Consider the following 20,978-nt stretch of genomic DNA (forward strand, 5'->3'; position numbering starts at 1 on the left):
CCCTTCCCCTTCCCCTTCCCCCTCCCCCCCCCCCCCCCGGGTGGGAGATAATCTTTTACTAAAAATTTTGAATCCCACCACTGGGGGGAGAGGGGGTGCTTGATGATGGGGGAGATCAAGGGTGCTGATCAAGGGTGCTGGGGAAGATGATGAGGGGGAGTTAAATGAGATGGTGATGATGAGGGGGTGAGAAGATGATGATGATGATGAGGAGGGTAGTGGTGGCGTAAAGGGGGTTGCGGTCTGAGGGCGTGCGCTTGCTGTGCCGTGCGCGCGTGACAGTTATAGTTGGCTGAGGTTAGGGCAGGGAGCGTGGAACCGGCCGACGGGGGGAAAGATGAGAAAAATAAAGATTTTACGCCCTACCACCACTGAAGTGTGTGTGTGTGTGTGTGTGTGTGTGTGTGTGTGTGTGTGTGTGTGTGTGTGTGTGTGTGTGTGTGTGTGTGTGTGTGTGTACAATGTTAATAAATAATTTATTAAAGCATTTCTTTATTTATTTCAAACGTATTTATAACACACACACACACACACACACACACACACACACACACACACACACACACACACACACACACACACACACACACACACACACACACACACACACACACACACACACACACACACAGTACCTCACTCGCTCACAGCATACACACAAGAAGCATGCGTCACATGCACGCGCGTTCGCACGGGCGCACACACTATAGAACGGTCCTGAGAATTTATAAACTTGTTCAAACAGTGTGTGTTTAAAATGTTCGCATGTGTATCATAATACCTCAATTTGTACATTGTGTGGCTATTTTCACTTTTAATTCGCCACACCTGTGGCTACATTGAAAAATAGGTTGCCCACACCTGGTTTAAATGATCATACCCCTCCTTTGCATTTCTAAAAAATATCATTCATAAAAAATAAATGCAGAACATGGATTTCTAATACCAAAGGTGGTCCAATTTCACTACTTGTTTGCCATTTTCAATCCAAAAGGTAGAAAAACATTACATTTCTAATATAGAATGCACCATTTTGAAAAAAAAAAAAAAAAACACAACAACACACACACACAACACACACACACACACACACACAACACACACACACACACAACACACACACACACACAACACACACACACACAACACACACACACACAACACACACACACAACACACAACACACACACACAACACACACACACACACACACACCACACACACAACACAGAAACTCAGTTATAACGGACATACCTCAAAAGCAGACTTTTATTCAACACAAATGTTGGATGTTTCCATTGTGTCATTTGTTAACAAAATAGAGCAGGGTAAATAAATGGCACTGCAAACAGATGCTATTTATTTTATTTTAAAGTATACAACAATCTCAAAGCCTCTACTATTCAACAATACCCAAGATAAATTGCAAAATGCAAGGCACAAGTAAAAATGGACTCGTACTTTATTACAGTTAGGACTACAATATTACTGGTAGTCCGAATGGTGTTCAATCATAAACCTGTGAGAAATGAGAACTTCATTTTTCAGTTTTTGTAAGATCGCTTAGTTTTGGCAGTGATGTAAACCAAGCAAACAAATAACATTCATTTGGCCAGATCTATATTCATTAGCAATATTATGCTCCATGAAGGTCTAAAAGGCAGCTGTTCATTTTACTAATGTATTGCACTTCACTGCTATTGCAATTCAATACCTTGGTCATACACATGTTGTGCATTCAGCGCTGGGGGACATGAAATGCACGAGAAGCAATGGTTCCCCCAGCACAGACAACACGTGTATTTGCAAAGCATAGGTCAATCACCCCACATTCACCTCCACAGGAGCTTTAATATCTAGAAAGGGGGGGTGGGGGGCTCGCTGCAGAAACCTACATTGTCTCTAATTTAAAAAGGTCCAAAAACAGCCAATGGTGCCACGATTGAGCTGAATGGTTCGTTTTCATCTGTACCATGGCTACTTTATCAGCAAGAGTGATTCCAAAAGCTGGTCTTCTCAAACGTGTCCATTGCATCTTTAGTTGGGCGTGCCATGGTAGGGCCAAAGTAGCTGAGTGCCCAGTAATATCAAATATATTTGTTTCTCCTCTAACTTTCTAGAAAGTTTTTAAAAGAGGTTTGCTCTGTATTTTATGTTACGTTACTGACACATTACAGTATTAACCTATTTCTTATTCTCTCCTACAATGTCATAAGTGAATTCTGAACATATAGGGATTGGATAAAAGACAAATGTGTTTCGCTCCCAGTCCCGCATACTATCTTCTGATACCAGACAGTAAACCAATTTATCCTACTTAATTTCTCAATATTAACTAAACTGTTTTGATCTTTATACAGTAATAAAAAAGAAGGATCTGGAAGTCATCCATTATTCCCAAATGATATTCCTCCAGGCAAAAGCAATTAACCTTTTTCTTTTGGAACATAATGTCTGAAGATCTGAACTACTTGCCATTCTATAGCAGACCAACAATAAGAAAGTACATATTCAATCTCATTTAAAATCTTGTTGCGCTTACCACCATCCAATCGCCTTTTACTCCAATTTGCTATCCCGCCCTTGAACCCGGCATGAAGCTTGGAGGTACTCAGGTGTAACCTACTTAAAGCATTTCTATTCACTGATGGTCTCCAGACTTTCGATAGGAACAGTTTTCATTACATAATAAAAGAAATGTGGTACTTCTAAAACTTTAAGGTTGCTCACCGAGAACCTTCTTCTTATCCGATCCCTGAACATGCTCACAGCCAAATCAACTCTCTCTTATGATTTGTAGATGGAAACACTTAGGAAAAAATGTATCTAATGAGGAATTTGCTACTATTTGATAACGGTCTAGTGAATCTAGTAAATACATATAGTATAAGGCATTGATTAGATGCTATCTAACGCAAGCACGACGTTTAGCCAGATCAATATACAGTAATATAATTAGTTGTAATATTTGTCATTATCTGAAAAATAAGAAAAAAAGAGAAAAGAACAGGGACACGCAATGGTGTAAAACCTGACTTAGAAAATTACAGTATAAAAAAAATAGCAATGCCCTTACAGGAGAACAGATTGTCACGGGAGACAAGGCATTTACACCTTTTTACCAGGATCATTCATTGAGCAAAACGAGATAATTAAATAAATTGTAGTTTATTCACTTAAAATAGGCATACACTGGAACACAAACTAGAGGCAAAAAGACACACTAACTTGGGAACTGGGGTAAAAAATTATACTCTCCTAGGTGCAGGGAATCCTACATAAGGATTTTCCCCTGACCGGGACTTAGCCCGCAATGTCCTCTTTCTTGCTGGAGATTCAAATTTGATGGGTGCATGGATTTTTATATAATTTCTAACTCCATGCACCAAATATTACAGCCCCATCAGAAGCGCAAGAACTATCTCAGCAACCAATCAGAGACCAGACAGTAGAAGAAACAGGGTTAGCTGAAAATGTGAATGATCCAAAGGGCATGTGCAACTTGGCACCTCTGTCCCTGGTTCCCCTCAATGCCACCGCGGTGACAGGCTCCTCCATGTCTGACAGAACCAAAATGGCTTGACACCTCTGACATCCTTGGTCTCCATTGAGCCCAGATACTAGACAGACATCCTGGCTCCTAAGCAAATGCTTAGGCTGACTGCATGGATTTTTATACATACAGTTTAACACCCTTTAAACCATTCTTTAATAAAGTGTAAACCTTGGGGTACTGTATATCATTGTGGGAAATTAATTGGGGATATCTGGGCTTGAAAACCAGGAGTCTGGGGGACAAGGTGCAGGGGAGAATCAGGGGAGAATCAGGGGACCACCAGTAGCTCGCCCCCCCAGAACTCCTACAAATAAAAGGAATGCATTTCGCCCAAATATCCAACCTAAAACTTACACTCCCAAAATCTGGAGTTTCTATGACACAGGGAACCCCAAAAGCCCCTAAACAGGTCAGGTTTTTCTATACTTTACAGGGGACTTCCATAGCCCACAAACTCAATACAGGTTCTGTGACACCTTGGCACTAACTGGGGTTCCCCTTTGTTACCTAGGGATCCCTGCAGCTACAGGAACACTTTTCATCCCTGTGCCTCATTTTACCTTTCTGGCTGTGCTGAAGCAGGGAACCCTAGTGGCGAGTCGCGCAAGCGTTTTCAAGGAGAGATATTGCTGGGACAATGTGCCTACATGTATCCAGGAATCAGACTTGATTCTGGGGTACATTTTTAGGAGAAGTGAAAACGTCGAACCCAAACTACCTAGGCACATTCTGACAACACTTTCTCCGCAAAACCCCCCCTTGAAACTCCTACCCTAGCAATCCCTGCTTGCTGGCATCCCTGGAAAGGCAAGAACACAAATACTTTATTAACACATTACAGTTTATTCATTCAATAGTACTGGGCACAAGAGCTGACACTTCTTGAACCCTTATAACGGATCAAGGGTAAACAAACGGGCTTAACCCTTTATTTGAGAGTCTGGTTACCCCCCTACCGTCACACCTCCCCCCTCAAGATGAAGGCTCTAGGACAGTCACCATATCAGGTGGCTTTATGAGCCTGGAAGAAATTGAGGCTGTGGAAGTGAAACAAAGTCTCTCGGGCTGATAAAGTCCTTCAGCCCAGTGGTAGTCCTTTCCCCCTCCATAGTCCATGTCCATCTGGGCAAAGTTCTGGGGTGGTACTACACTTTTTTCCCCCTCTCCACACAAGGTTTCCCTCCCCGGGTTTGGGAACACTGACCACTTGGGTCACACATGACTGCAGGGTCTTGGGGCGGCTGACTGCTGCAATGCAGGGCTGAAAATTCTGAATTGCCAGTTCATCTTCTTGGGACCAGGCTGCCAGTACCAATGCCCTCTGGTCAGTCATCTTAGTCAGGGGGTCTGTCAGGACACTGTAACCAGTCACTAAATCCCTATAGTACTGCCGTGTGTCCCTGATCTCCCTGGCTAACCTTTCCCTCCCAACTACGACACTTGATTCAGTCGGATGGAGGGGCTGCTGACAGCCTGGGTCTACCGGACGCTCAGTCCACTGGGTCCTCCGGGCTTATCCCTAATAGGGACCCTCTGTCTCTCTAACACCTTTTGCTTCCCCTCCCAGTGGGAGATGCGAGTAGCAGAGCTGCCACCCCTTGCTCCTCAGAGCCTGCCCTATACCTGCAAGGTACCACTACCTGGTCCCTTGTTGCATCTACCTTAGCCGGAGCTCCTGGGGCTAAGACCCAGTCCAAACCCATGCCCAAGTCCACAAGCAGATGCGCATCTGTCCGTACCTCACTGCACTCCGATAGTTCCCTACGGGTCATACCATCTGAACATAAGCCACAGTGGGGAAAAACACATGCATGGGGGTATTGGTCGGACAGTCTGACTCACTTTCCTGATCACAAAATCCTCTGCGTGTGGGTGCTCCAAATGTAGAGGAGTGTAGACCACCGGTGGCAGAGCAACTGCCCAACTGTGGCTCTCTGTGACCGGTGTCACAAGAGTATCCTCTCCCTGTAGCTTCACCGGCAACCCCGTCCATGGGTACCGGTTCCTGGGCCAAACCCTATCAGGCTGCCCAGGAATACATTGTTGCAGGGGACCCCCAACCCAACTGCCTGGGGTCCCTGGGTGCAAATAAAACCTTTTGCTGCCGCTGGCTGTATTGGGCCCGAAGCTTTTGCTGCCGTCTGTCTTTCTGCCTGGGTTGGAGATGTGCTGAAGTGGATCAGAGTGAGGGGGCTCCTATCAATGCGACGCTGCCTTCCCCTACTCAGAACAACAGCAGCAACGGATGTGTGCAGGAACCATTCATTAGATCGCGTTTATAGTGGCGGAGCGTGTGACGTCACGTCTGCCGCTCGGGTGAAACGTGCACGGAGGTCCAAGGCAACGGAGAGGTGTGGCCGTGACACGACATGAGCGGATCGCCCTCATTGGATGAATCGCACACGTTAACAGGCCGTCGCGTGACAATCTCAAAATTGTTTGTCTGTCCGAGAACCGTGGGGCCAGTCGCGCTTCATCGAGCGCCCTATGTCCTGCCTCAGAGGTACGGCCTTTTGTTCGCGGCGCGTGCTATGTCTCGCGCGCCGTCACGGTTACTATAATCGCAGCCTTAAGTATTCTCACTACCTATCCGAGCCTCGAACTGGTGATATATGCTTTAAAGATCTGTTTTCCTGTATGGGCATTGCTATTTTTTATATTGTTTGGTTTTACACTAGTGTGTGTCCCTGCGCTTTTCTCTTTTCTTTCCAACTGCATAGGCCGTGAGTCACCCGAGATCAGCTGCTGAACAATTAGCTACGAGATCAACCCTATATGAGCCTGCGAGCTGGAGAACTTCTGATATTCCCCCCTATCCCTCTCATTTTTTCATATGTGGACATTGGCTGTTTTTTGTGTTATTAGAATACAGTGAAATTATTATTATAGCACTTTTTTATTACACAAGTTGTATTACGGTAGAGTTATTACACTTTTAAGAGTTTGATTTCCATATTAGGGAGTTTATTCTTATGTCGCCATATTCTAAACTGTTATCTGAAAAATAGCCAGTGTTTTAAAATCACTGGACAGAAAGGATATGTCTTCTAATTTTATATGTAGGAGCCGTCAAAAACACAAACCTTTTCAAAAACCACTTTCATTCTCATTATTTTACATCGGGTAGGGTAAAGGGTATTTAGAAAAACTATTATATTGGACGTTACAGCATGGAACTTGGTCATAATCATTTATACTAATATAATTAAACCAAGTCACAAGCATAGGGCTGACCATTTGATATTTAAATATGTATTGATTGGCATTTCATTCTCAGTGCCAACATTAAAAAGTAAACCTGTATTTCACAGTGTATACTGTTTGTTGATGTGCAGACCAATGTTACAAAATAACGTGCAAGAACATGGTCTTTTACTTGGACGTCTTTCAAGAAAAAGTGTCTATTGAAAGGTTAAAAAAAAAAAACCTAATATGAAGTTTACAAAAATGTTTATAAGCTTAGTGGCCTACTTATTTATAATGTCAAAGCAAACATTTGTCTACGTTGGATTTTTTGGGAATGAAGAAAGAGATTTTATTTTGAACTAGGACTCTGAATGTTTGTCATTCAAGTGTTCCATCCAATGTTAGCCCACCCTTATTCTGACTGAGGGCCGAGTGAGATGAGGGACAGGTACTATAGAAAGTGAGGGGGGGGGATTGCTTGTATAAGCTCTTATTTAATACACAGTGCACAGTGACATCACACAAAATTGAGTATTTGCTGGAGGATATAAGACTGCTCTCAAATTCAGTTTTCTATGTTTACAAAGTAATTAAAAATAATTTAAATATACTTTTAGGTGGCTGATGTTTGGAAGAAAGGAATCAATCACCTCCATTTACCCCTTAATTATGTTAATGCCATTGGTTCATTTTGGTCATAGAAGTGACTACACCTTTATCAACTACTGTAAATAATTGTTTTGCTCACAATTGACACTTTTACTGAAGTGTAGCAAAACAAGAGCAAAGTATCTTCCGTAATGCATTGAAGATGCAATATTTCCAGGAAACAGATCATTTGAAGAATAATGTTTCACTCTAGAAATAATGTGGTGAAAATTGCTTCTTTTGCTTGTTGATTTTCTTTAAACAAGTCAATAAAACAAGCTTCCAGCTTCACTATGACCGTAGTACTGGAAATCAAGTTAGATTTGAATTACTAAATCGAGTTAATAGCCTTAATGCTATTCATTTTCCTATCTACATTGTTAAGGTTTGTGCGGAGCTCAAATAAAATCAGGTTTATTTTTTTTATTTTTTGTTTAATAATTTGTGGAGATTGACTTACATAGGTCTGTATTGTTTTAATTTAGTTCACTGCAGTTAGTGATGTTGTACAATTTGATTTCAGAAAATCTAATTTTTGTATCAGTCTGGATAGAAATGAAAAACAGAGCAGACTGGTACATATAATTATTTCATTGTATAAGGATGGATTGTGTTATTGTCTTAGGGCACAGGAGGATCAACCAAAGACAATTCCAACAACCAAATGTTCCAGGCAAATACCACGATAATAATAATAATTTTTATAAGAACACGCAGTTCCCTGTACTATATTCTTTGTGAAACTCTGAGTACACTTTTGGCGCTATATAAATAAAGACATACAATACAATGCAGTGACTTCCATGTTGAAACCAAGCTGACAATTCAGTAACATCTCCTTCATAGGAAAAACATCTACAGAATGGTTTATTATTCACCTCCGGCCCACAAACCATGTGCTGAACACTATTACCCAGTGTAAGAAGAGCAGCAGGACAGTATTAGACAGCGTGCTGGCATTAAGCAGCTCAGTGGAGGGGAATAGGAGACGCTCCTACCCCAAGCTGGAGTGTCCCTGCTGAATATGCACTGGGGGAGAAATGTAATGGTACTGTACAACCCCTCCCCATGTCACGCGCTCCCCCCCCATTACATACATGGTTAATGTATGAGCCTTTTGAGGGTTCACGGGTCACATAATGCCCTATAATATTTTTATTATTATTCTGTATTTGCAATTTGGAGATATCATTTGCTGAAAACTGCCTTCCAGGGAACTTAATATGGCCACTGACGCCGTCCACACAAAGTCAGCAGAGGTTGCCATGGAAACACCAGACGGCAGTGAAATAATACAGGTGAAAACTTGGCCAAAATAAAAGCAAGAAATAAACGAACAAGTAATGTTTGTATGGTTCTTCAAAAATAACCACCAGCACGAATCTTATGAACATTACAGCGTTCCCCTCACTTGTACTGTGCATTATCTGCAGTGCTGGTCTCTCTGCCTCCCCTATGTACGCAGAGCGCATTCACTTGCTGCGGTCACGGCTGTGAGCAACCTGTGGCAGGGTTCCCATTTTGCCTTCTCGTGTCCGCAGCCCTAATCACTGCATTATACTTGGAGTCATTTATATTGTCTCTTTGCGACTACTTTACAATGGGCATTTTATAGAAACACAAATGTGACAGAAAGAACCTATTGCTGCCACAAACTGTTCTAGGACTACTATTTAACACCGTTCCTATCATTTGTCTTCCACAAGATACAAAAACGGAAATAAATAAAATATATACACAAATAGACAGCACTCTAAATAAAGTAAAAACTCATAAAGTACAGGGTGCAAACGGAACGAAGTGGGCCCAAACAACCCCACTGAAGATCATAGAAAACCCAAAAAAGCTCCAGCACACACTTATTGATAGAGAAAACGAAGAGTGTCTCGGAATAAGCCAAAATTTTATAGTGATAATAATAGAACAATAGGTATCACAAATAGGAATGCTTAACGACTATAATCACAGAATATATGTTTCTTAAAAAGCACAACAGTAGGGGGGGAAAAACACAGGGAAGGGGAGTGGGGGAAAAAATGGAAAACTGCTAACAAAAAAACATATAAAGACAATGGGAGAGGGCAAGAGGGGCAACGTTTCAGGGTAACGACCCTTTCCTCAGGCCCGTTCCCTTGGGTCCAACTGAACCTCAAGGTACTTCCCTTAACCCTTAACCCCCCTACAAGACACAGAATAGCCAACACAGAATCAGCTTAGAATAAAGTCCTGATCAAACATCTGCAGTATAAGCAATAGTATATGTCAAACTCAAACCGTCCGTTTTCTATATGAGTATCAGGCTACTGTTCTCTCTTCTTCTCTTCCAAAGTAAAATAAAACAATTCAGCGCTCATATGTTTGAGAAGCAGTCGTACATAGCAGGGGGGAAAGGACTTATGAGTGTAATGGTCTTCCTTAGGCTGAGTCCATGCTCCCTGCTTGCTCGCTGAGGCTCAGGGAAAGCGGGTGCTTTCCCTGGCCTTGCGGTTGCTTACCGCACGCGCCGTCAGCGGGCGGGCCGGGGGCGGGCGCGTCACTGGCCGGGGGCGGGCCAGTGACGTCACGGAGCTGGTTCGCCCTCATTGGGCGAACCGCTCATGTGACCGGCCTGTCTCGCCGGCAAGCGGGGGAATTTTACATTCCCCTAAGACCTGCGCTTCTGCAAGCGCGCGGAAGCGCAGGTGAGCCCCTACTAAAGCCGCTCTAATTTCGGCTGTAGGGGCTCAGTGCTGAGCGGGAGCGCGCCTCAGCGCGCTTCCGCCAGCAAGCAACTAACATGGCCGAGGCCTTAGAGAGTCAATTCATCCATACAGTAAAACCGCTGCTTCTGTTCTGATCTGCTGGAATGAATGCAGGTCTCACACACAGTCCTTCGTGATTATCTGTCGAACAACTAATTATGGCAACAAGATATGCATCTGTGGATTGGAAGGCCCTTATTCTGTAAGGCGACATAAGTGCAGATGACGTGCTATCGCAGGAAAAGACCCATTAAAGTGAATGGGGCTTTACCTGCAACAAAACGTCATCTTACAGCAGGGGGTGCTCAACTAAAGTGCTCCAGATACCCCCCTTCCACCAAACAGGTCAGGTTTTCAGGATATCCCAGCTTCAGCACAGGTAGCTCAATCAGAGGCTCAGTCTTCCAGCCACCTGTGCTGAAGCAGGGACTCACTGCACCACCTGTGCTGAAGCTGGAATATCCTGAAAACATGACCTGTTGAGGGGGTAGGGGGCTTGAGGACAGGAGCGGAGCGCCCCTGTCAAACAGAGTAAGGGCCCAAGACTGAAATTTGTTTCCCAAGAGATTTGGTAGAGACTGAAGTCCGTAATCTTCATTTTACCTGCTAAATATGCTACTTCCATTAGTTCACTTTGGCCTTAGCAACCCCCCTCCCCCATTTCAGCGAGCAGCAAATAAAAGTGTAGTGTTACCTGCTCCTGCCTCTCTAGCCACTTGTCCACCAGAGGGTGACTGGCACTCAGTGACGAGTGAGCATTATCCCTCTGAAACTGTTTAGACCAGTTACTGGTTTCCCTGGGGAGACTTCTGTAGTTCTCATCTTTCTGTTTTAAAAGAAAGAAAAAATTCATTATTGAGGGGAAGTCTATCCTTGCCAGGAAATTATAGTATTGCAAATCTAGAGCTATATATATTTATATTGTGCTGTGTCTATATCCTTATATGTTGATGCAATGATTCTACTACACTAAATAGGCACTGTACCCAATAAAAAGTAGAATGTTAGAACTGGGATCACATTAAAGCTGCTCCTCCGAAAAATGTTATTTAAAAAAAAAAATGAAAAAAAAATAAGTCTGGTTTTATAAACAATTACATATAATTTTTTTTACAGACTATACTGGAAATAGTTGAAGAATTACAAAGAAGGTGATCAATATGAGCCTGTGTAAATTTGATAGGAAGCTAATCCTATTTGTCCAAGGGACATTTCTCTCTTAGTTTTCCAGTAGACACAAATAGGTTTTAACGAGAAAGTAAAGTTACAACAACCATGCAAAGTACAGTAAGGATAGACTGCTCATGCATGTCCAGATTCTCATTTGTATGTCACTACCCAGAATCCTTGTCTGAAGCATGTGTGTGTACATGTATAAGATATGCTGAGGGGCTCAATGATATGCCATTACCATGTTTTACTCCCTCCCTTTTTTTGGTTAAGGAACCCCAGCATTTGGTTGTGAAATTCTGCAGAACCCCAACTCCCCGTGTCTCTCCCCCTCACACTCACTCTTCCCCTCCTCGATACACACACACCCCTACCCCCCCTCTCACTTATACTTCCACACACTCCCCCTCTAACTTACACACACACACACACACACACACACACACACACACACACACACACACACACACACACACACACACACACACACACACACACACACACACACACACACACACACACACACACACACACACACACACACACACACACCAGATCACTGGTATAAAGGAATCCAGACACAAATAAAAGAAAGCTTATTTATATGTTGGCAATAATCGGATTATAAAAGGTTTAGAATGCAATTAAAGTTATTATCCCATCCAAAATCTGCTTTAATGCAATTTCGTTTACATATCATTTAGCAAATGACAGCAGTATGCCCAGGAATCCTGGCTTGCTTGCGGTCCTTTGGCTGTGAGGTGACCATCTCATGCCCTCCTATACACAGACATTCTGTCCGTGAGAAACTTCAGCACATTTTCCAGGCTACCTCTGCACTGGCTTGTTATGAGATTGACTTTTAAGTGAATAGCGAAATATGATGAATGTTCTAGCCACTAGAAACAAGAACAGCCTTTAAAATTTAGCTCAGATGTCAGGAGAATAAAAAAGGGTATATGAGAGAGAAAAAAAAAATATATATAGAAAATGAAAATGTCATTTTCATTAACGACAAACTTTTTGTTATCCTGCCGCTACGAAAATGAACAAGTAAAAAAAAAAAAAAAAGAACTTTCTGAAAAGTAAAATAAAAATGGTTTAAGCTCAAATATGAAGTACAGCTCACGCTGATAACTTTAGTTGCCAATATGGTTCATGTAGCGATAGAGAATTCAGAAAGCTTTTTTACAGGAACAATACTCCATGCTGTGAGGCATGACTGGTTTCAGCTTCATGCTTATTGCTTGAATTTATATAGTGTCACAGCTTGTAGAGTTCACTACAAAGCAGCAGAAGCAGGCCTGTATGATATTGAAGCCGCACTGCCACTTCCTAGAAGGCTTTGAGATAAGCAGCAGAGTAAGACGTACTTCTGAGCCCCATGAAACACAGCCATCCAGACTAACGCTCTTGGATAAAATGTCTGACCGAATCACCACAAAAAACAACCCAACAATTTATGATGAAACGCTGCAATAAAATACTGTTCTTGAGAGATTTTTTCTGGCTGCCACCACGCAAATGGTTAATTTATTCCGCATCTTTTATCAAATTGCTTACATTCAACAGTTTTAAATAAATTCTGGCGTACGAAAAAAAAAAAAAAACTACCAATAAGAATTGTAGCTGCCCTCGTGTTACTATGCGGTAACTGGGAGGACTGATAGATGGAGAAGATCCAAGTCTTATTATAATCCGGCACAATACATCAGGTTTGTATTGCACATTAGTTACTTACAATGATTCTTCTACTACAACTCCAACGGTTTGCACCCAAAATGCAAGAGCTCAGACCATTAAAATTCACTATGTGCAGAACTTCTTTCTTTACCCTTGAAGTCCAATTATAACTAGTGCGGTATGGATTTGATAAGACTACATCCTCCACTGCAAAACAGTGTGTTCCCAGACAGAAAGGGCAAGTCCAGCAAATTGCTGTGAGACATTTCTTTGAAGTCATTTATTTAGCAAATCAGTGGACCACTGCTATGTATCCTGGCATATTATGGCAATACAAAGGAAAAGGTGACAAAATGAAAAGGTCTTTGCGAAATTGACAGTTTATGCAATTAGTTATCACAAGCACTGCAAACCCTGTACTGTATTGAGAAAGAGTCATAATGGATATGATAAATATGTTCAAACTAATATAGTATATTGAATATCCTTAGCTCAGTTACACTATAGCACAGCGGTGCGCAAACTGGGGGGGGGGGGGGGCGCAAGAGGGCCCTGCGCTCTTCCCCAAGGCATTTAAATTAAATGCCGGGGGATTGTGTGAGACCTCTGCAACGCTATACTTACTGAGGTTCAGGTGCTCTGTGACGCATCGCCATGGCAACGTGGCGTCAAACGACACCGCGGGGTAATGTGACGTAACACGCGGCTAATGATGCCGCAGGTTTCGTGACCCCGCAGCATGATGTGACGCAGGTCTAAGGTAAGGAGGGGGGGACGCAAGCATCCAGGCAGCGAAGACAGGGGGGCGCAGCAGCAAAAAGTTTGCACTCCCCTGCTATAGCAGATCAATTTGGGGATATACGAGACTGCACCTTCCACTTCAGATTTCTGCACCCCACACAAGAGGACATTATCAGATACTGTACCTTGTCACGGAGCACTAAGGGAGATATTGAGGAATAGGTTTGTTGCTAACATTTCCTGTCTGAGTTTTGATGTTGCAATCGACATGGCACTAACTTGATCCAATGGTAACACAGAGTACTACAGGCTAATCTTTTCTATGCCAAAAGTCTGGCAGCTGCCAAGGTGCACTGGACCACGAGTCATATGATTGCTTTAGTAGCAATCAAATGGCACTCCAACCCTCCAAGGCAGGAAGTGGGCAGCGCAACAAGCCTCTAGATAACAAGCGTCAGATCTGTTATGGCATAAGGACCTTTTTCTCATATTTAGTCTTCTTCCAAGTTGGAAGCTGCCATTTTTTATGGAAAAGTGAAATATTGCCAGTGACATGTTAAATGGGTTCAACCTGGCTGATTGGTGCCCGATTTTCTCAAATCTAACCCCCGGAAGTAGTTTTAAATACTTTTTTGTTTAAGTTTGTTTGTAAGCATGGTGAGCCGAGACGCAGTGTTTTCCTTTGCTCTGGATACTCCATATTCTATGATGTCACTATGTGTTCAGCCAGTGCTTGTACAGCCAGAGCCCCATCGCTATCCATCTCCCCTCATCTGTATTGTCCGCCTGACTAGAATAGGGGAGAATAAGGGTATAGAAAACACTTGATTGACACACACTCCTCTCGTTCAGAGGTACCTAAAAATTACATTTGTGAATAACTTCCCCCAAAAATTAAAGCAGCCAAATGTATGTGTTAGCATGGTTACTTTTGGTTAGATAAACCAATTAAACTGTTACATTCTTTACAAAAGGTTGTTTTTTGGGGGAGAAGGGGGCAGCTACGTGGGCCTGCACCTTTCAGATCCTTTTCTCTGGCATCCCCAACAAATAACATCTTGCATATAATTAAGCTTGCCAGGTGCTTGGGTTGAGCACAGTATGCTAGAATGCACCTTTTAAAATATATTCTCACATAGGGGGATGATTCACTAACGTCTGCTGTGAGTAAACGCACCCGATCCGGTGTTGACTGCCATTCATGTGTTAACCCTGGATCAGGCATGTTATCCCACCACAAACTTTCGTAAATCATCCCTTTAAACATGCAGTTCCACGTCAGACCAAACTGAACTAACCAAAGTGATGTGTTTGACTAATAAATTAAAAAAAAAAAAAAAATTAAAGACCCCCCCCCCCCCCCCCCCCCCCCAAAAAAAAACAATTATTTTAATATACTCTTTCAAATAATACAACAGAATTTTTTGTGAAGATTGAAACCTGAAACTAAAGGGGGTTTTTACTACTGACAAAATAATATTGCTAAAATGAAGATACTGTTGATATATTTTTGAAATGGACTGGGGGGGGGGGGGTCTCTGGAGAAGGATTGAAAGTGATGTTCAGTCTCCATTTTGTAAAGTCAGTCAAGTCCAGTTTCCATTTTGTGTGAAAGAATGTATGTGGAGTGTATGAGAGATTTCGCTTCTAAGTTGATTTACGACTGGGCCTAAAGTAACGCCCACATTCCTGGAGAGTGTTGGTACCAGGTACTATTCATTGCCGTTTTGAGGCTAGTTCTTACCAAGTTTAATGAGCTGTAATATGATTGGTTTAAGAATTAAGGAGTGGTTAGTGTAATCTGCCTAGTAACAGTTTGAGACAAAGGAATCAAAAATGTATAAAGAGGCTGCCTGGACACTCCCTGGCAGAGAGAGTCATACTATACTATGTATTAAATAAACTACTTATTATCAACTGAACCCCGATTGTCAATTTTGGAACATTGACATTTTGGAACTACCCTAATTGATGCCTGAACTATATTACTTGTCGTATTCCATGTTCACAGTCATACGACATGTATTGTACTGTATGCAGAAATTTAATTATCTGATAAAGAAAGTGTAGCAAAACACAATTGACAATCACATCCCCATGTGAAGTACAACATTTGAAACATTATCAGATTTTCAATACATACACACGACAGATTTTTTTTCCAAGTGCAGCTGAACCCCGTTATAACGCGGTGCTTGGGGTCCACCCGATACCACCGCGTTATAAGTGGGATCGCGATTTTTTGTTAAAAATGGCCGCCGCGATCAGGGGTTCCGCATCCGCCAGAGGGGGAGAGCTGGGATAACTCTCCCAGCTGTCCCAGAGGCGACGCGAGGCCCCTTGTGAGGCGGCCATCTTACCTCTAGGGACCCGCTGCTGGCACAGTGTTGGAGTAGAGGAAAGCACTCCCTCTGTGAAAATCACACGGCTGGTTGGTTACATTGCTACACACTAATCCCCGCCCCCAGTGACATCACGTGATCAGTAACCAGTAAGAGAATAGTTAGCAGGCAAAGAACTACAGTGCCCATGATGCTTTGCAGCCATATCATGGGGAGTTGGGCAGCTCTCACAACTTGGTTATCTGCATTGAGACTCTGCAGGTGTGTTTGTGTGTGTTCCCCCCCCCCCCCCCCCCCCTCCCGATATCAATCAGCAGCACAGGGGGCACAGCTCAGTGTTCAGAGTGCGTTTAATGCAGATTACAAAACGCTACAAACAAGTTATACGATATGTTGCCACTTAGTATTTTTTCAACATTGTCATTGCTGACTAGCATCTCTACACTAGGAGACGTTTATACAGTTAAAATATGCTACTAATCATTTGATTTACTTACAGTTTGCCACAGTTTCAACATTGTTACTGCTGTAATAACCAGTATCTCCTCATACTAAGGAGATGTCTATACAGCTAAAGTAGGCTACCAATAATCATTTGATCTACTCAGTTTGCCACTTAGAATGTTCAATCATCGTTACTGCTGCAATAACCAGTGTCTCCTCATACACTGGCGACACACTTTATTCGAGCTTGGCTAGTCCCACGAATTCGGGTATACCCGGGTGTATTGAGGTTTGTGACTGTTTTCTGCCCGAGTGCATTGAGTTATTTTCCAAGCAGGGATTGAAGCATTTTATTCCCGCTGGCTGCAATACTGCACAGTATATATATATAAACTGCATTACAATTCATGAATTTATGCCATCTGGTAGACACGCGAAGCATTGCAGCCTATTAAATCCTAATCATTATCATTTAACAGATCAGCCGCCCATCAGCCAGGCATGAACCCAGGCTGGGAAGGCAAATGCAACGGGGCTTGTCAGAGGTGAGGAGCGGCGCATTCCAGGTATCTGCCAGGTACATACCGGGTATTTGCTCGAATAAAGTGTGTCGGTGCAGTACTAGGAGATTTCTATGCATCTACTAATAACCGTCTGTGTGTGATATAAGATATTATTCATAGTTGGTATGTGATACCTATTACACATCAAAACCATCCAGTTTTGCTATTAGGTAGTTTTTTTGAAAAGTATCATCACTGCTGCAATAACTTGGGATCCTTGATACCATAGAGGTTGCCAGGCAGCTTTAAGCGGATATCAATATAGCGCCCAGCATCAAAAAGGTTTTAATAAGTATATTTATTTTTGTTTTTCTCGCAGTTTTCTTATAATCATTAAAATTAGTGGCGGAAGAGTGCTTTCTAAAGGGATTCTTTCTTGCCAGTATATATGTTATGCACATTCCCTGAGCACCCCTCTAGTAGTTTATCAGTATTTGAGGCTGAGCGGTATCCACCCTTTGTATACATTAAAGCTGTATTCCCACTTATTAGAAGCAGCATAGGAAGAACACTGTACATGTAGTTCTCTCTCTGCTATTAAAAAGTTTGTGTCATGCTATGGAACTATGTGTTATCAAACAGGGTAATGCTGTAGTCATGCTCTGTGTGTCTGTGTAGCCTGTATGTTATGCAAAAAAAAAAACGGGACCCACGCTCAGACCGCGTCATAAGCGGAGCGCGCTATATAGGGTTGAACTGTAGTATTAAAACTTTGTTTTAACCTATTATACTGATCAAATCAATGTAGTTTCAATTTGTCGTGTACGGCAGGGCTGCGCAAACTGGGGGGAACACAAGATATTTTTTTGGGGTGGAGCGGCGGTTACAGAGGCCCCGTGCTCTTCCCCAAGGCATTTAAATAAAATGCCGGGGGCCGCACTAGGCCTCTCTAACTTCCCTTACCGTGACTGAGTCGTTTGGGCAACGCAGGGTCATGTGACAACACGTCACATGACCCCACTGCGTCATTTGACGCTTCAGACTAGGTATGGCTAGGTATGGTGGGGTCCTAACAGTGAGGGAGAGCAGGCAGGGGGGCGCAAGGCAAAAAGTTTGCGCATCCCTGGTGTACAAAACAGCACCGTAAGGAAACATTTAAGGTAATTTAAAGTGTCGGCATTACAAATTAAAAGTCGTGGCTTCAATTCCCACCTTGCCCCACAACACAAACATGACCATGTGCCTCACATTACCACCTGCAATTGGGAGTCAAGGACACTGTTCTTTCCTATACTTCTTCCCTTTTTGGGGAGTCAGGCACATCAAAGTGCCAGGATTACAGCACAAATATGGCTGTCGGAAGGCCTTTAATATTAAAATCGAGTAAGGATATTACGGCTATACTAGATGGAGTATCCTGCTCAACTTGAAGTTGTGTACATACACAGGGGGTGCTTCTAGCAGGAACCTGGGCTTTAGAGCAAAGAGTGGAGAAAAGATGGACCGTTGAAGTTGAACACATAGACCCCACAAAAGGTTAGTACATAGTGAGGAGAATAAAATTTACCTTTAAAGCAGCAGTCCAAGATGCTGTTTTTTTTTGGGGGGGGGGGGGGGTTCGCCTGTAAAATATGTGCATCAACACAATCTACACAATGATAAATAATTAGCTACGTTGCCGATCGATTAAAATTCGGCACAGGGGTTCACTAAATGGCTGTCAGTGGGGAAGATCATGTGACCAGGAAGTCACTAGATACAATTGGTGCACTGCTAGAGAAGGAAGGGCTCAAAAAGGGGTGCGCCAGACCCTGTTTCAGAAGACAAAGGTTGATGTGACTTTGTAAATCGTTTTTATAGAAACAAAAAATGCTTGTTACATTATACTAATACATTAAAATTCTCAGGTTTTTTTTTTTTTCTTTAAATGCTACAAGTATTTTCTCATAGTACAGAACTGATTTATTAAAAAAAAATATGTAGGATATTGCTTGGTCTCCAGCTTTAATATAGTATTCTTAAGATCAGTGGGTCACAAATGACAAAATACCTCATCACTAAATGTTAAAAACATTTAACACTCTGAGAGGACATACTCGTTACGATTGCTGAGCATCCTAGTTTAGCGATTAAGGATTCTTAATGTGCAAAATACATATACAGAAGTTCTGCCGGCAGTTCAATTCTAGAACACAAATGAGTCCATACCTTTCTCCCACTGGGGACAGGACCCAGGGTAGAATTCTTCTTGGCGAAGCCTGCTGTTGTGGACCATCGTGTGGGGTTTTTACGCGATGGCTCTTCTGCAGAACAATTGTTATCGCTAACAGAGGTTGATACTCCAACTAGCGCCGGGTCGCTGCTACGTCGCACATGAAGTGGCATATCTGAAAGGCACAAATTAGATGCAAAAACTATTAGTTACTGTAACCATTTTCTCCATCTTAAATGACAGCAAACCGTATTTGTTAGTTATGAAGCACAACCTTGAAACCGAAGAGAACCTAATTTCCTAACCGTACCTCATTTTTTTTAAAAAAAAATTAAGCGCCTTTATTAAACGTACAACCTTGTTTTAAGATTGTATATTGTGGTATTTACAAAATAACCGCTGTTTAAAAAAAAAAAAAAAAAAAAAAAAAACACTTTAATGCTTTGTACAGGGACTTCATGTTTAGTCAGACTCCACATATACACCTTTCTATGGCAAAATTAGGAATATAAAATAAAACCTAGGGTGACATTTTTTTCAAGAGCAATTTGGTTTCCTGTGTTTTCCCCCCAAAAAATTCTGGTAGGATCGTACCTTTTGAGATGCAAAACGCGGCCATAAATCTGATCTGTGCTAGAGAATGAAAACATTTATCCTAATGGCAGCATCTGGATATTCTGAATATATCATTTCCGAAAATTACACACTTTTAGAATTACTGGAGGAAAACATGTCAGTAACTCACTAAACTGAATTCATCTCAGGGCTGCTTCTTGCACTGCATTAAACTCATAATTACTGATAACCCCCATTATTTTTAAACTATAGAGTAATTAAAAAAAAAAACAGCAATCAAATCTCATCTTCTCCCTTCCCATTTCAGTGCCAATACTACAATTATTTGTCTATGTTGGCAATATATTGGACACGAGGTAGGTACCAGGCTCTGAGAAATTATTTTTCTTGCATAATAAATAAAGTATGATCTGTATAATAATCAAAGTAGCAAAGTGAAAAATATGTATAGGGTATGTGTAATTAATTTAAAAGTAAATAAAACACAATCAACTCAATATACTGTGTCAATAACCATCCAAACATGACCCACAGGTTTTTATGTAAATGTGTAGGGTCCTGATGGAAAATCATTTTAGACAAAGATAGAACAATAACAATGACATCCACATATATTGATACGTGTGTGATTATATATATATATATATATACATATACACACATATATATATATACATACATATATATACATACATATATATATACATATACACATATATACACATGTATATATAGATACACACACATATATATATATATATATATATATATAGATACATATATACATATAGATACATATATATACATATAGATACATATATATACACACACACACACACACACACATACATACATACATACATATATATATATATATATATATATATATATATATATATATATATATATATATATATATATATATATATATACACACACACATACATATATACATATATATATACATATATATATATATATATATATATATATATATATATACACACACACACATACAGGCATACCCCGGTTTAAGTACACTCACTTTAAGTACACTCGCGAGTAAGTACATCTCGCTCAATAGGCAAACGACAGGTCACGCATGCGCCAGTCAGCACGTCCTGAACAGCAATACCGGCTCCCTACCTGTACCGAAGGTGTGCGCAAGCGGGGAGA

The 20,978-nt window shown here is 41.7% G+C and overlaps 1 protein-coding gene and 1 long non-coding RNA gene across 11 annotated transcripts in view; one reads left to right on the forward strand and one right to left on the reverse strand.

Annotated features, from left to right (window-relative positions):
• PARD3 (par-3 family cell polarity regulator) overlaps positions 1–20,978 on the reverse strand; it is a 609,688-nt gene that overhangs the window by 362,290 nt on the left and 226,420 nt on the right. For 8 of the 10 annotated variants that reach the window (XM_075587739.1, XM_075587740.1, XM_075587743.1 and 5 more), the window contains exons 4-5: positions 19,223–19,401; positions 10,826–10,957 (exon numbers count right to left, since the gene is read on the reverse strand). In XM_075587739.1, coding sequence (XP_075443854.1) covers positions 10,826–10,957; positions 19,223–19,401 — 311 coding nt within the window. The remainder of the gene's footprint in view (positions 1–10,825; positions 10,958–19,222; positions 19,402–20,978) is intronic. The other 2 variants (XM_075587742.1, XM_075587746.1) reach the window with 1 other exon arrangement.
• LOC142487813 (uncharacterized) overlaps positions 1–20,978 on the forward strand; it is a 76,670-nt gene that overhangs the window by 38,717 nt on the left and 16,975 nt on the right. The gene's annotated exons all lie outside the window — the stretch shown is intronic.

Source organism: Ascaphus truei, chromosome 2 (assembly GCF_040206685.1).
Source record: "Ascaphus truei isolate aAscTru1 chromosome 2, aAscTru1.hap1, whole genome shotgun sequence".
Taxonomy (NCBI): Eukaryota; Metazoa; Chordata; class Amphibia; order Anura; family Ascaphidae; genus Ascaphus; species Ascaphus truei.